We start from the raw sequence: 16,147 nt of genomic DNA, 5'->3' as shown, positions 1-16,147 counted from the left end.
CAAACTTACAAGAGTGAAGATTTACTTAGAATGAGAACTCATAACAAATTGTGGAAGGAGCCTGTGCAAAAGAAGACCCTAATGCTTATGTGTCAAGAGCATCATTTCACATCTGTCTCTCAGGATGGTGACAGTGCCCTGGGTAGAAATAGGGAAGGGAGGGATCAGGGAAGGAGGTTGGGTGGAGGGAGGATGCTATTGTTTAAGAAGAGGATCAGGAAAGGCCTTGGTGAGGGAATATTTGAGCAGGTGAGGGTGTGCATGAGCCATGTGACTGGTTGTGGGAAGCATGGTCCAGGAAGAGGGTTTATCATGGACCGTGATAAGCATGGTCCATGCTTATCAGTTTCTATCTCTGTGATGGCCACGTGAGGTGGGCCTGTCGTGTTTGATAGCTATGGAAGCCGAGTGATCCTGCTGTGTGCAAGCATTGACTATGCTAGGGACTGGGGCTTCCATTCACTCCAGAAACTGCAAAATCTAAATGCTTGAACAAAAGCTCAGAGAGGGGACAATACACACCCAGGGTCACCAATGGCTTAGAGACAGGTATTGGGGCTTGGGTAGAGGGGCAGCTTGCTTTGTCCCCAGATCCTCCTCTCCCCTAGCCCAGAGCCCCCAGGCCATCTCAGGCATCCTTCTCTGTCTCACCATCTCCCCTGCCTTGCCGCCTCCAACTCCTTCCGGGGCACTGGGTCACGAGCTTTTCCTCTGATTGGGAGGGACTCTAATGTGGGGCACTAACGCTGGTGGAGAGGCCCTCCAGCATGACACTAACCCCCCCAGTCTGGCCCAGCCTGCAGCCCCGGGAGCACTCCTTAGCCGTAGCTGCCTCACTCACCCTGTCCCCGCAGGTAAAGAGGATGGGCGCTCCTGCAAGAAGGTGACAATCCGCATGACCATCCGCAAGAATGAATGCAGGAGCAACACCCCTGTGCGTGGCCCTGGCAAGACGGTGGGGGTGGGGTGGGGTGGGGGCGAACCGAATATGGGAATGGAGGGAGCTTTGGGGGGAAGGAAGCCTCACAGGCCGCCTCACTGGCCTGCCTATCTCCAGGTGAACCTAGTGTCCTGTGATGGGAGGTGCCCATCCGCCAGCATCTACAACTATAACATCAACACCTACGCCCGCTTCTGCAAGTGCTGCCGTGAGGTGGGCCTGCAGCGGCGCTCCGTGCAGCTCTTCTGTGCCACCAATGCCACCTGGGTGCCCTACACGTTGCAGGAGCCCACCGACTGTGCCTGCCAGTGGTCCTGAGGCCTGGGGGCGGGGGCTGGCCAGACCACTGTCTGCTCTGGCTGGCCTAGTGTAGGGTGGGCGGGGGCGGGGGCACTAAAAGTATGGAGAGCTGGTATGTGCTGAGGGTGGAATGGGCAGAGCACAGAGAGTGACCAGAACTGGCCGCACTGGCCCATCCTGCCTCTCCCTCCTCCACATGTGGGAGAGTGCCACAGCTTGGGGCTCAGGGAGCTCAACTCTATCCCTGGCTGGAGGTCTGGGAAGGGCCCTCTGTCACTGGAGACTCTGGCTGCAGTGTTGGTGGAGGAGGAGACAGCTTTCCTGAGAAGCTGGGACCAAGGCTGTACCCAAGACCCAGCAGAGAGCCTGGATCTGATGACCCATCCTCCTCCTTGGCCCTCTGGACCACAGAAGAACCACAAACTCAGTAAAAGGAAAGAAGGCTTTAATTGCAACACCCGGATGTGCTCAGTGCTGTCCAGGAGGGCTTCCCAGAAGCAAAGAGGGTGGGTTCCCAAGCCCATGTGCTCTCACCAGTATCTATGAGGTCAGGTCCGGAGACTGTTCAGTGTGTGTTCAGTGACCTTCAAGTTTGCCATAACCCAGAGAGGGGAGCACTGGTAGTCTGTCATTGATCTTGTAATTCAGGAAAGGCTTTAGAAGAACAGGGCCATACTCACCTCCACTCTCACCCCTCAGAACCAGCCTCCCTGGCCAGTGGGCTGGCTCTGGTGAGGTGTGATGGAGGACCCTCCATGTGGGTCCAGCTCCACTCACCCCCATGTGGCTGCACAGTCCACCCCTCCAAGGGCCTTAGGGTGTTTAATGATACCTTCAGCCTGCAAGGGCCACCCTGGCTCTGCCATGTCTTTTTTCCAAGTACTTTTTTCCAAGTACATGGTCTCTGGAACAGCCCAAGTGTGGGGTTCCTAGCTCTGCCAATGCCCAGCTCTCTGCTTCATGAGACGGTCCAGTAGGAGAGCAATGGTCAGTGGGAAGTGAGGCCTGATGCGTGTGTAGCCGTCTCTGAGCGTCTGTCAGAGCCTGGTCTCTGAGCCACAGCGTCCTTCCTAAAGCCAGCCTGGGGCTCCCTCCACACCCCACCACGTGCCACTTTGTGCTTCTGGGTCCAAAGGATATGAACGTGAGGGTGTTCTGACCCCAGCACTGCCCTGTATGTCTGGAGACGTGTGGCTGCCCTGGCGCCCTTGGGATGGGGGCCCTGTGCCAGGATGGTCCCCAGCTGTTCCTGCAGCCTCTTCGTTCCTGTGTCTGTATTCTGTTTGTATATCCAATAAACCACAGGAACCCATCAGGCCTCGGAGCATCTCTGAAGGTGTCAGGTTTGCTTTGAATCTGAAGGAATTTCAACTCTGAAGACAAGACCCTATTTTAGGACCCTGGAGGTCACCCTGACTTCTCCTGCTCCACCCTTACTATACACTTACAGGTGGCCACACGTTCTGATGATCACACTCATCTCTGGAATCACAGTGTTTCTGGGTATCCATCCCCACCCAGGTACCCCCTCCTGCCTGCTTCTCCTGGAAACCCACCTCACACCCCAACCCTATGGCTAAAACTCCCAGTCCTGTTCCCCTAGCTTCCTCCTGGGGAACCAAGTCTTTTAGGCTAAGACACGAATGAAAGGTTAACAAGAAGCAAATCACCAACCAGCATGCTTCCTGCTCTGCAATGGGGGAAGATAGCGAAAGGTGAGGATGTCAAACCTAAATCAACACTGCTCAGTGGCATTCAAGAAGCCAGTACCCATAGTGCTGATATGAGTGTTCATTGATACAATTATGAGATGTTGATTTACATTAAAAATGCACATACCGTTTGACTCAGCCATCTTATTTCTAGGAAGCTGTGGTGGGCTGAGCAGCGGTCCTCCAAAAACATCCACATTCAGTGCCAGGAGCCTCTGAATGTGTCCCTTACATGGTAAAGGGGCTTTGCAGATGTGATTAAGTTCAGGATCTTGTGGTGGGGAGATGATCCTAGATTATTCAGGTGGGCCCAAGGGAATCACAGCAGGATAAGTGTCAGAAGAGATGCGATGATAGAAGCTGAGGCTGGAGGTTATGGTAATTTGTTACAGCATCAGGAAACGAACACAGCATCTAAAGAAGTAATTCCTAAAAAGAGGCGTGTGCCAGGATGTTTATGGCACTTTATCTTAAGTTAAAAAAAATAGATAACTTTAAATGCCTATCATTAGGGAAGGATTAAAATAACCTAGTACAGTCACACCAAAGAATACTATATAGCCTTTTAATAAACTGATATGGTGGGCTCTTCAGAATATGTTAAATGAAAGAAGGAAATTGTGGGTCAGTTCCCAGAGAATGACCTGCTTCCTTCATGCACCTATGCAGGGACACACACACACACACACACACACCCCACCTACCCACCATATCCCTCTCATTCCCTTGAAGGGTTTTTAGGACTAAGGAGGCCCTTCCTGGCTGTTTGGGCCGGCTGGTTCCACGTCAGCATTGGTCCTGGAATAGCCTGTTGGGTTCTGAGGGTCCCAAAGGCTGCCACTGCATACAGAAGGTTGAAGTGACCACCCCCGAAGAGCCTCAAGGCATGTCTATAGCATCTTCCCCATCCTCGGTTTCCTCCCCACTCTCTGCACGTGACTTAAAGCTTGAGGGAACCCTGGAGGCCACACACCAGACAGGTAAGGAAACGGAAGCCCAGGACCCGGCCATCAGAAAGTTGGTAGCCGAGCTGGGCGGCCGTCCAGCCTGCAGCCCCCTGTGACGTATTTGCCAACACGAGGGGCTTTGAGCTCCAGAACGATCCCATTTTCCGTGCTTCAGGCTCAAGTTCCCGCCCTGATTTTCTGGGCTTAATCCTCTTCCTGTGGAAATCAATAAGGACATTGTGATGGAATGATTCACGTTCAAGGTCAGGCCGGAGCAAATTGGAGGCGACATGCTGATTTTACTGCCCTCACTTAGAGGGGAGCCAATCCTGCTCTCAGATTCCTTAACCCTTTCCTTGCCTCTCCCATCTGCTGTGTCAGCACCTGCCCCAGCTTCAGGCTTCTCCCCCAGGCCTAGGTCTGTTCGCCCACCTGTGGCCCTGACTTTTACATCTCCCTAAGCCTCTGACCACCCAAGCCTTGAAGCCTCACACACTTGTGGTGGTGGTTTGGGGGAGGCAGATTGCAAACATAGCCCCAAACCAAAAAGGAACAACTTCAAGGTGAAGGTTAAATGCTGCCTGAGGAAGTTCACTGGCCATGTCTTGCCTCAGGAAATCTCAGAGCAGAGTGTTTCCTTCTTCCAACCTTCTTTTTAGAATTCAGGTCCCCTCTTCCTTGCTTTCTTGGGTTCTCCAACATGGGAAGATGGAGAAGCAGGAGGACCCAACTCCTTTTTTTTTTTTTAATGAATAGCAACTCAGATCTTTTCTTGGGCTGAAACATGATAGAAGTTTATCTCCCTCTTACTATTGAAAAGGAAAACTAGATGTTCCTGTGTAGCTGGAACCTCGCATCCAAAATGATTCAGAGACCCTGGCTCCTCTGTCTTGAGGGTCTACCGTCTTCAGCACGAGCCTTCAAAAAGTGCTGTGCTTGTCTGCACCCCAAGAGGAGTGCAGGGAGCATGCACTGCAGGTTTGAGGGAGCAGGACTGAAAGTGTCTGGCTCTCTTCCACTCGCATCCCACTGGCCAGAACTCAAGTACATGGCCACACCTAACTGCAAGGGAGGCTGGGAGACGTAGTCCAGCTGTATGCTCAGGAAGAAGTAGAGGTGGGTCTGGTGGATGGTATCTTCTCAGGGACGAGGTAGAGATAGTGCGGATGATGCTAGGGAGTTTGGCTGAGGAAACAGAAAAGAGAAAGGGCATAAGGTCAAAGGAAAGTTTGCTTGTTTGCTGGTTTAAGGAGGGCAGTGATTTGACCATATATCCTGGAAGGAGCCAGTGGAGAGAGAACTGTTTTGCTGGGAAAGAGATCTAGGCTCTTAGAGGTCCCATGGGTGGCACAAGGAGAGACAGTGATGGACAAAGCTGCCTCTGGCTGGATAGACCCTGCCCTGGATTTCTATTTATCTCTGTGCCCCCAGTGTCTAACATAGGGCACTGAAAAAAGAGAAATAACATGCCTTTAAACACGAAAGCAGATGACCCGGGCAGCAAGAAGTTAAAGGGTATGGGGTGGGCTGAGCTGGGAGCCAGGTGCCCCCCACATACCGTGGCAGTGCCAGTTAATCCCCTGCAGCAGGCAGGAGGCCTGCACAGCTGTCTTTCCCAAGCTGGAACCATACCCTACCCGGCCGTTTGCCCAGAGGTCTGGGCAACCCATGGATGGGGACGAGGGCGGGGGCGATAGGTGGGCAACATGGTGGGTGCTGGTACAGCCCCTGCACCCTTGGAGAACTTGTTCTCCAGAGCTGAGCATCCTCTGGGCTTGTTGCTCAGCCCCCATTCTCCATGAAGACCCGCCTCCCTCTGGGCCAAGTGTCCTCCCCAGGCCGCTAAAGCCAAACTCCGTCTCTGTTCCTCCCACACCATGTCTGTTCCCGCCTCTGCCTGTGGCCTGTGCCTTACCCGGAATGTCCTTGTTCTCCTTCCCTCTAGGCAGCTCCTCCCACCCTTCAGACCAGCCTAGACTCCTACCTCACTGCAAAACTCCAGCCCACAGGATCCTTCTCTGTGGCCATTAGCACCACCCCCTACCCCCAGCCCTACATTCTGATTCTCTGGGGTGTCCCATGCCAGCTTCTGGGGTGTCCCAGTGCTCTGGTCAGGGAAGAGGGAGGCAGGCCAGCCTCCAGCGTTTATTTATTATTCACCCATATCTCATTTACAACACAGGAGGAAGCTAAGGCTCAGAAAGGTTAAGCAACTGCACAGCTCAAGAGTGAGGAAGGCAGGACTTGAGCCCATGCTTGCTTAACTCCAGAGCCCATACTCATGCTTTCCTTCTTAACTCTAGAGGAACAGGAGCATGAAGAGGATCATGGGGTGCCTGGTAGCTAGTATTCCAGCCCCTTCTCCTCTAGGAGGCCAGAGGGGACAATGGAAAGAGGGCTCTAGTCTCTCTTTGGTTAGTTACCAGTTATAGGAATGCTGGAAAATTTCAAGCCTCCGTCCCTCATGGTGAAGAGGGCTGACAGGTTCTGCATCCTAAGCTTGGCATGAGGGTCAAGTGAGCTCATGGATGGGAACGGGCTGGACAACTGCAAAGGCCGTGACTCTGTGTGAGGCTGCCTGGCTGAGCCAGGAGATCTCAGCCCAGCTGCACCCAGGACAGGAGAATAAAAGGGGCCAGGAGTCCCAACCAGCCACGGCCCACCCTTCATCCAGGAGCTCTAGGGCTCATCTCTAGCCTTTGCCTCTTCTGGGCCCCAGCCTGCGATGCACCCGGCCTCCACTCTACCTGAACTTGGTCACCATTTACAGACTATTGGAGATGAAGACAGAACAGGAGGCCTTGGAAGAGCCTGGACTATGGGGCCAGGCTCTGTCTCTGAGCAGCTGTGTGATTCCTTCTCTCCAAATTCTCAGTTTCCTTGTCACTAAAATGGGAGAATCTGGCAAAGTGATGGTGAGAATGTTTCTGCATAAAGCCCCTGGCCTATGGGAGATGTTGAATAGAGCTACTATTACCACTGTGGACAGAACCGTAAAGATCAGCTTCAAATACCACATTTTCAGGAGCAGCAAATAGATCCTAGAGAGACAGTGACTTATACAAGCTCTCACTGCAAAGTGAACAAAGGTGGAAGAAGAATCAAATGAGTCCAAACCCAGAGCTCCTTTCTCTTCCTCCTCCAGGGAGTCTTCCCTGAGCTCCAACCCAAGCCGGGCCTCCCCGCTTCTACCTCACGGTCTCTGCTGCTGTCTGAGACACCTGCTGGGGCTTTGTCTTCTTCTGAGACAGGGCCTGAGCCTCTTGCTCCTGCTCTATCCTCCCCAACAGTAATTATCACAAGGCTGGCTCCTCTGCAAGGTGTTCAGACCCAACCCGGGGATGTTCCTGGCATTTGGTCTAACTGGGTGACATCCACTCCCAGGATGGAGGGGAGTGAGGAGCAAGAGAGGGAAGGGTTAAAGGCTTGGCAGCTGGGGAGGGCAGCCTGCAGACGCCCAGCCCAGCACTGGGAGGCCTGCACCATTCCATTCCTTTGCAGATCAGTTACACCCAGCTGTCTCCCTCCCCACCGCCAGTGCCCCTCGGATTAGGCGGGAAAGGATCCCCGGCCTGCAGCCTGCACACGGCCCATGGGGAACAGCGCCTGCAGCCCACGCCTCTGCGACAGCTGCTGAGTGTCAGACAAGAACATAGATCAGCGGGATCCTGGCAGAGGTGCCCCTAGCCCAGGCCCTGCCCCCAACATGTGCAGGAGGGGCTGCCTGAGGAGAAAGGGGGTCTGCAAGGGATTTGGGAGGTACAGGGAAGGGACTGCTCCCAAAAATATCTCCTCTGCCCATATGTCACTGTGCCTCAGATTCCACCATTAGACATTGTAGAAACTTTGGGTCTTCAAAGATTCCAATTAAAGCTACACTCCATGGAGTAGCTGGCATGCTTATGCACTGCTTGATGGAACTGTCTTGATAAAATTCAGGAACTATTTATTGAACTATGGAGTCCTTCAAAAAATATCTATTCCTTTGTCTCAATAGTTCCACCATGGACTTTTGCTTAAAGAAAAATGTAACTTAAGCAGTTTATAATATGGAAAAATATTCTGGGGTATAGTTTCAAGATTAAAAAAATTAATGGCCTGACTATGCTCAGATTACTCAAAAAAGCCATAGGAAATGACAAAGAAAAATTTTAAACTAGAAAATTATGTACCTGTAATGAAAAATATGAAATAATTCCATCAATAGGCCAGATACATGACATTTCTGACAGCTGTGAAGCACAGTGTACAGGTTGGACAGACTGCCTGTTTTCCAGTTATGGTTGCTTCACTTACTAGTTTTGTGACCTTGGCAAGTTACTGAACTTCTCTGAACTTCAGTTTCTTCAACTGTAAAATTGGAATAATAATTATAATAGTTATGAGAATTATGCAAAAATTTTAAAAGTTCCTATGTGGGAAACATCCTTGTGATCCTTTCATAAGAGGAACCAGCATCACCCAATGAATGAATGGTTATGGTATGTTTCTCCCCACTTTCCACCTACATAGTTGCTGGGGAACCCCACAGCGTGCCAATTCTAATTAATCTTGACTTTTATTATAAATATTATCAGTCAGTTAAAACTCACTGGCTATTTGGACAAAAATAGGGTCCAAATTGAGATAGCAGGGGAAATTTCCCTCAGTGAAATACCACTAATTCAAGAAACAAGAAGGACATGAATAGTATTCTTATTAACATTCCCAGGATATTTATGTATCCATAGAATAGGAGGCTTATATGTAAAAACACAGTCAAAAAACATGTATGTTTTAGCAATTGAAAACATTCATGACCTCACAACAGAATACTCTGCAATTGCTGACTTGCCTGGCAATTATAAGCAACTAGAAAAATCGGACAAAATACATGAAATTTGTGTCTTCAGACATCAGACAACAAGCAGTGCAGGGCTGGGATCCCCAAAGCAAGGGGATCTTACTAGTGATCAAGTGAATCTTACTAGAAAGTTCCATCTTTCTTCCTGGAGGTATTTTCTGGAACAAGGTACAGAGACGGGGAAGCCCCGTTAGAGTATGGCAGTCCCACGGAGCTGAGGAGACAGAGATCAAATTCAGAAAGTCTGAGGCAGCTGGAATTTGTGTGGCAGACTACCAGAACCGAGGTTGCTCTGTAGAGAAAGAGCTCCAGAAACCTGCGTAGATTAAGTCTGCTGCTGAATGCTAAGTGTACGCATGGAGGGTGCACATTCGTAAGGCTGAGCGGAGAACTATAAATTAATTGTCAACTGAGCAGTTCCTGGAGCTTATACAGGGCTGGGAGAAATTCAAATGCTGACCAGAGTGAAGAGACCTCATTGAACATCAGTGTGCTTAACTGACTCTCCAGAAAGGGTCATCCCTTAGAAATAGGACTGGATAAATAGAAATAGGAATGAGTAAACACTAACCCTAGAGTAAATCCTACCCTAAGCCTAACCTAACCAAGCACAGAAACACACCTCAAAGTGACCATGTTGTTACACAAGTAACTTAACTATAAGAACCAACAAAGTCTAAATATTCTTTAGAAAAAAAAATCCAGACATGTGACAACATGATAATGTCTAGAATTCAATTAAAAATTACTAGGCATGCAAAGAGGCTGGAAAATGTGACTCATAACAATGGCGGTGATCAGTTCAATGGAAACAGACCTGAATCAACAAAGGTGATGATAAAAGCTGACAAGCGTCTTAAAATAGCTATTACAAAGACGCTCGAAAAGCAGAGAAAAATATGAAACTACTAAGAAAAAAAAGAAAGATATAATAAAGAAAATGGAACTTTCAGAGGTGAAAACACAAAATGTTAAATGAGATTAAGCATAGAGTAGAGGTTTCAGAAGAAAAGATCAGTGAACTCGAAGACATAATAAGAGAAAATATCTAAAACAAGTCATAGGCTGAAAAAATGAATAGTGCCTCAGTGGCCTGATGAAGAGGCTTTAAAATCCGTGTAATTTAAGGCCCTGAAGGAGAGAAGAAGGGAAAGAAAAGAAATAATGGCTGAATCCAGAATATATATAGAACTTCTGTAACTCAACAACAACAACAAAAAAACAAACCACAATTTTTTTTAAAGGCAAAGAACTTGAACAGGCATTTCTCCAAAGAAATGTATATATCCAAATGGCCAATAAGCACAAGAAAAGATGCTCACCATCAATACTCATTAGGGAAATGAAACTCAAAACACAATGAGATACCATACTCATCAGTATAGCTGTTATTCAAAAAAGAAGTGACAAGTATTGGTGAGGATGCAGAGAAACCTGAACATTTATTTGCACATGGTTGGTGAGCATATAAAATGCTCCAGCATATAAAATGAAAATCCCTCCAGGAAGAAAGATGGAGCTTTCTAGTAAGATTCACTTCGTTTGTTGCCCTTGCCTTGGGGATTCCATAGTGGTACAGCCACTATGGAAAGCAAGGCTTTCCCTTAAAATTAAAAATAAAATTAGCATATGATCCAGAAATCTACTTCTGGGCATATACTTTAAAGATTTCATAGTAAGGACACAACAGATATTTGTACACTTATGTTTATAGCAGCTTTATTCACAATAATCAAAACACAGAAGCAGCCCAACACTCAATGCTTATGCATACAATGGAATATTATTCAACTTCAAAAAGGAAGAAAAGTCTAACACTTGCTAAGGATGAACCTTGAAGGCATCATGCTAAATGAACTAAGCCAGTTACAAAAGGAAAAATACTGTATGATAAAAATACTTACCCGGTACTTAGAATAGCTTAGCTTTGTGGTTAGCCAAAGAATTGGAATTAAGTTATGCTTAAACACTTCAAAATCCACAAGGTCCATACTCTGCCTATTGGCCTATTTGTAGGTTGACAAGTGCACTCAAACTTGCAGTCATGGAATTGACATAGTGACGGAGTTTATTTTCTTGGGCTCCAAAATTACTGTGGATGGTGACTGCGGCCATGAAATTAAAAGACACTTGCTCCTTGGAAGAAAAACTATGACAAACCTAGACAGAGTTTTAAAAAGCAAAGACATCACTTTGCTGACAAAGGCCAATAAAGACATAGCTATGGTTTTTCTACTAGTCAAGTACAGATGTGAGAGTTGGGCCATAAAGAAGGATGAGCACTGAAAATCGATGCTTTTGAACTGTGGTGCTAAAGAAGACACTTGAGAGTCCCTTGGACTGCAAGGAGAACAAACCAGTCAATCCCAAAGGAAATCAACCCTGAATATTCATTGGAAGGACTGATGCTGAAGCTGAAGCTCCAATACTTTGGCCACCTGAATCGAAGAGCTGACTCATTGGAAAAGACCTCGATGCTGGGAAAGATTGAAGGCAAAAGGAGAAGGGGGCAGCAGAAGATGAGATGGTTAGATATCGTCACCGACTCAATGGACATGAATTTGAGCAACTTCTGGGAGATAGTGGAGGACAGACGAGCCTGGTGTGCTTCAGTCTATGGGGTCACAAAGAGTCAGACTCAACTTAGCAACTGAACAACAAAAACAAAAATAACAAATTGACATAAGAATAACATATAGATCAATGGAATAGAATTGAAAGCCAAGGAATAAACCCAAACATTTATGGTCAATTAATTTTTGACACACATGCCATAACAATTCAATGGAGAAGAGTCTTTTCAGCAAATAGTGCTGGAACAGCTGGATGGCCATGTGAGAAAAGTGAAGTTGAATCCATTCCTTACACTATATACAAAGATTGACTCCAAATGGATTATAAACCTAAATGTAAGAGGTAAAACAATAAAACTCTTAGGGAAAAAAACGAATAAATTTCCATGGCATTGGGTTAAGCAAAGTCGTCTTAGATGTGACATAAAAAGCTCAAGAGACAAAAGAAAAATAGATACCTTGAACTTCACCAAAATGAAAAATTTTGTTCTTCAAAAGACATCATAAAAGTAAAACAAAAAATAAAGAAACAAAAAACCCGCTCCCCAGATGGGAGAAAATATTTGCAAACTTTATGTCTGATAAGGGACTTGTATCCATAATGAACTATCCATAACAAAGAATTTCTACACATCAATAGCAAATAACAACAGCAACAAAACCCAGATAAATCAGTTTTTAAAATGGGCAAAAAATCTGAATAGGCTTTCTCCAAAGAATATGTATAAATGTTCAATAAGCACACAAAAACATGATCATTAGTCACTGAGGAAATGCAAATAAAATGGACAATGAGGTACTACCTTGCATCCACTAAAATGGCTATAGTCAAAAAGTCAGATAATAATAGGTATTGGAGAGAATATGAACAAATTGAAATCCTTATACATTGCTATCAGGAGTATAAAATGATGCAGTTACTTTGCAAATGGCCTAGTAGTTACTCAAAATGTTAATCAAATGTTTTTCATTGTTGTCGTTGTTGTCCAGTCATTAAGTCATATCTGACTATTTGTGACCTCATGGACTGAAGCACGCCAGGCTTCCCTGTCCTTCACCATCTCCTGGAGTTTACTCAGATTCATGTCCATTGAGTCAGTGATGCTGTCCACCATCTCATCCTCTGCTGCCCTCTTCTCCTTTTGCCTTCAATCTTTCCCAGCATCAGGGCCTTTTCCAATGGGTCAGTTTTCAGTGGTTTTCATATGACCCTGCAATTCCACTCCTAGGTATAAACCCAAATGAATTGAAGTTATATGTCACACAGAAAAAATTCTGAGAAAGATTAATTACCAAAACTCACTCAAAAAGGAACAAAAAATATGTAGGACCTATATCAAGTAAAGAAGCTGACTTGATAAGCAAAATTTATCCCACAAAGAAAACCCTAGGCCCAGATGCCTTCACTGTTGAATTCTATCAAACATTTTAAGAAATAAACAAGACAAATTCCTACACAAACTCTTTCAGAAAAAAGAGGAGGGAAAACTTCCCAAATTATTTCATAAGGCTGGTATTACCTTGATACCAAAGCCAGCAGAGACATGATAAAAATGGAAACATTGTAATGTCTCACATGAACACGGGTGTGTGCGTGTATTCATGCATGCTCAGTCGTGTCTGACATTTTGCAGCCCTGTGGCCTACAACCCGCCGAGCTCCTCTGTCCATGGGATTTCCCAGGCAAGAATATTGGAGTGGGTTGCCATTTTCTCCTTCAGAGGATCCTCTCAATCCAGGAATCAAACCCACATCTCCTGTGTCTCCTGCATTGGCAGACAGATTCTTTAACACTAAGCCACCTGGGAAGCCCAAACGTGGGTACAGAACTCCTTAAAAAGAATATTGGCAGACAAAATCCAGCAACTTGTAAAAGGGATTGTGTACTATGATGCTTACTCCTTGGAAGGAAAGTTATGACCAACCAAGATAGCATATTCAAAAGCAGAGACATTATTTTGCCAACAAAGGTTCGTCTAGTCAAGGCTATGTTTTTTCCTGTGGGCATGTATGGATGTGAGAGTTGGACTGTGAAGAAGGCTGAGCACCAAAGAATAGATGCTTTTGAACTGTGGTGTTAGAGAAGACTCTTGAGAGTCCCTTGGACTGCAAGGAGATCCAACCAGTCCCTTCTGAAGGAGATCAGCCCTGGGATTTCTTTGGAAGGAATGATGCTAAAGCTGAAACTCCAGTACTTTGGCCACCTCATGAGAAGAGTTGACTCATTGGAAAAGACTCTGATGCTGGGAGGGATTGGGGGCAGGAGGAGAAGGGGATGACAGAGGATGAGATGGCTGGGTGGCATCACTGACTCAATGGACGTGAGTCTCAGTGAACTCCCGGAGTTGGTGATGGACAGGGAGGCCTGGTGTGCTGCGATTCATGGGGTCTCAAAGAGTCGGACACGACTGAGTGACTGATTTGATCTGATCTGATCTGATACTATGGCCAAGTGGAGTATTTCAGGGATGCAAGTTGGTTTAACCTCCCAAAATCAAGTAATAATATTAATAAAGTGAAGAACTAGTTCCAACATTATCTCAATAGGCACAGAAAAAGAATTTGACAAAATCCAACACCCATCCATTACAAGAAAATACTCTCAGAAAAGTAGGAACAGAAGGAAGCTTCTTAAACCAGATAAAGGCATCTCAAAATGTTTCAACTAATGTCACACTTAATGACCAGAGGCAGAATATTTTCCACTAAGAGATTCTACCAGTGCAATAAAGTAAAACAAGAAATTAAAAGCATACAAAGTGGAAAGGCAAAAATAATATTGTCTTTATTCATAAATTATATAATCATCTATGTATAGAATCTTAAGGAACTACAAAAAAAAAGCTACTAGAACTATTAACACAATTAAAACTCAATATGCAAAACTCAATATGCAAAACTCAATTATATTTCTATATAATAGCAACAATCTGAAAATGAAATTATGAAAACAATGCTAATCACAATAATATAAAAAAGAATAAAAGAGTTTAGAGTACATTTAAGAAACCTGCAACACTGATGTATAGAACAGTCTATTGGACTCTGTGGGAGAGGGAGAGGGTGGGATGATTTGGGAGAATGGCATTGAAACATGTATAATATCATATATGAAATGAGTCGCCAGTCCAGGTTCGATGCACGATACTGGATGCTTGGGGCTGGTGCACTGGGACGACCAGTGGGGACGACCATACCAGAGGGATGGTATGGGGAGGGAGGAGGGAGGAGGAATCAGGATGGGGAACACATATATACCTGTGGCAGATTCATTTTGATATATGGCAAAACCAATACAATATTGTAAAGTTAAAAAAAAAAAAAGAAAGAAACCTGCAAGACCTATATACTGAAAAGTAAAAAACATTGCTGAGAGAATTTAAAGATGTGAATGAATGGAGAGCTATATCTTCTTCATGTATTGGAAGACTCAATATTGTTAAAGTGGCAATTTTACCCCAATTGAAATTCTCATCAATTCTTGTCTCTAGTCTATTTATCTGTAGCTCCATTTTGTTTTCAAGATTTTGGATCATCTTTACTATTATTGATCAACCTCCCAAAGTAATGGAAATAAAAACAAAAATAAACAAATGGGACCTAATTAAACTTAAAAGCTTTTGCACAACGAAGAAAACTATAAGCAAGGTGAAAAGGCAGGCTTCAGAACGGGAGAAAATAATAGCAAACGAAGCAACAGACAAAGAATTAATCTCCAAAATATACAAGTAACTCTTGCAGCTCAATACCAGAAAAATAAATGATCCAATCAAAAAATGGGCCAAAGAGCTAAACAGACATTTCTCCAGAAAAGACACACAGATGGCTAACAAACACATGAAAAGATGCTCAACATCACTCGATATCAGAGAAATGCAAATCAAAACCACAATGAGGTACCGTCTCATGCAGGTCAGAATGGCTGCCATCAAAAAATCTACAAACAATAAATGCTGGAGAGGGTATGGAGAAAAGGGAACCCTCTTACACTGTTGGTGGGAATACAAACTAGTACAGCCACTATGGAGAACAGTGTAGAGATTCCTTAAAAAACTGGAAATAGAACTGCCATATGACCCAGGAATCCCACTGCTGGGCATACACACCGAGGAAACCAGAACTAAAGAGATACATGTATCCCAATGTTCATTGCAGCACTGTTTACATAGCTAGGACATAGAAGCAACCTAGATGTCCATCGGCAGATGAATAGATAAGGAAGTTAGGTACATATACACAAGGGAATATTACTCAGCTATAAAAAAAAGAATGCATTTGAGTCAGTTCTAATGAAATGGATGAAACTGGAGCCTATTATACAGAGTGAAGTAAGCCAGAATGAGAAACACCAATAGAATATATTAACACATATATATGGAATTGAGAAAGACAGTAACGATGACTCTATATGCAAGATAGCAAAAGAGACACAAATGTAAAGAACAGACTTTTGGACAATGTGGGAGAAGGCAAGGGTGGGACGATATGAGAGAATAGCACTGAAACATGTATACTACCGCATGTAAAATAGATGACCAGTGCAAATTTGATGCATGAAGCAGGCACCCAAAGCTGGTGCTTTGGGACAACTCAGAGCAATGGGTTGGATGGGGAGATGGGAGGGGGGTCCAAGATGGTGGGGCACATGTACACCCATGGCTGATTCATGTTGATGTATGGCAAAAACCACCACAATATTGTAAAGTAATTAGCATCCAATTAAAATAATTAATTTTTAAAAAGAGAAATTCTCAAAAAAATCCCAGGAAGCTTGTTTTGTAGAATGTGACAAGCTGATCCTAAAACATATATGGGAATGTAAAGACCCAGAT

General features: G+C 45.3%; 1 protein-coding gene across 1 annotated transcript in view; it reads left to right on the top strand.

The window, feature by feature from the left end:
- Positions 1–3,086, top strand: part of OTOG (otogelin) — a 90,202-nt gene extending 87,116 nt beyond the window's left edge. Inside the window, exons 55-56 of the mRNA XM_070803223.1 lie at positions 855–934; positions 1,058–3,086. Of these exons, the coding sequence (XP_070659324.1) occupies positions 855–934; positions 1,058–1,258 (281 nt within the window). The 3' untranslated portion in view covers positions 1,259–3,086. The remainder of the gene's footprint in view (positions 1–854; positions 935–1,057) is intronic.
- The last annotated feature ends 13,061 nt before the right edge of the window (positions 3,087–16,147 follow it).

This window comes from Bos indicus, chromosome 15 (genome assembly GCF_029378745.1).
Source record: "Bos indicus isolate NIAB-ARS_2022 breed Sahiwal x Tharparkar chromosome 15, NIAB-ARS_B.indTharparkar_mat_pri_1.0, whole genome shotgun sequence".
In the NCBI taxonomy this organism is placed as follows: domain Eukaryota; kingdom Metazoa; phylum Chordata; class Mammalia; order Artiodactyla; family Bovidae; genus Bos; species Bos indicus.
The sequence above is the reverse complement of the archived record's forward strand: the minus strand, read 5'-3'. Positions and strand labels throughout refer to the sequence as shown.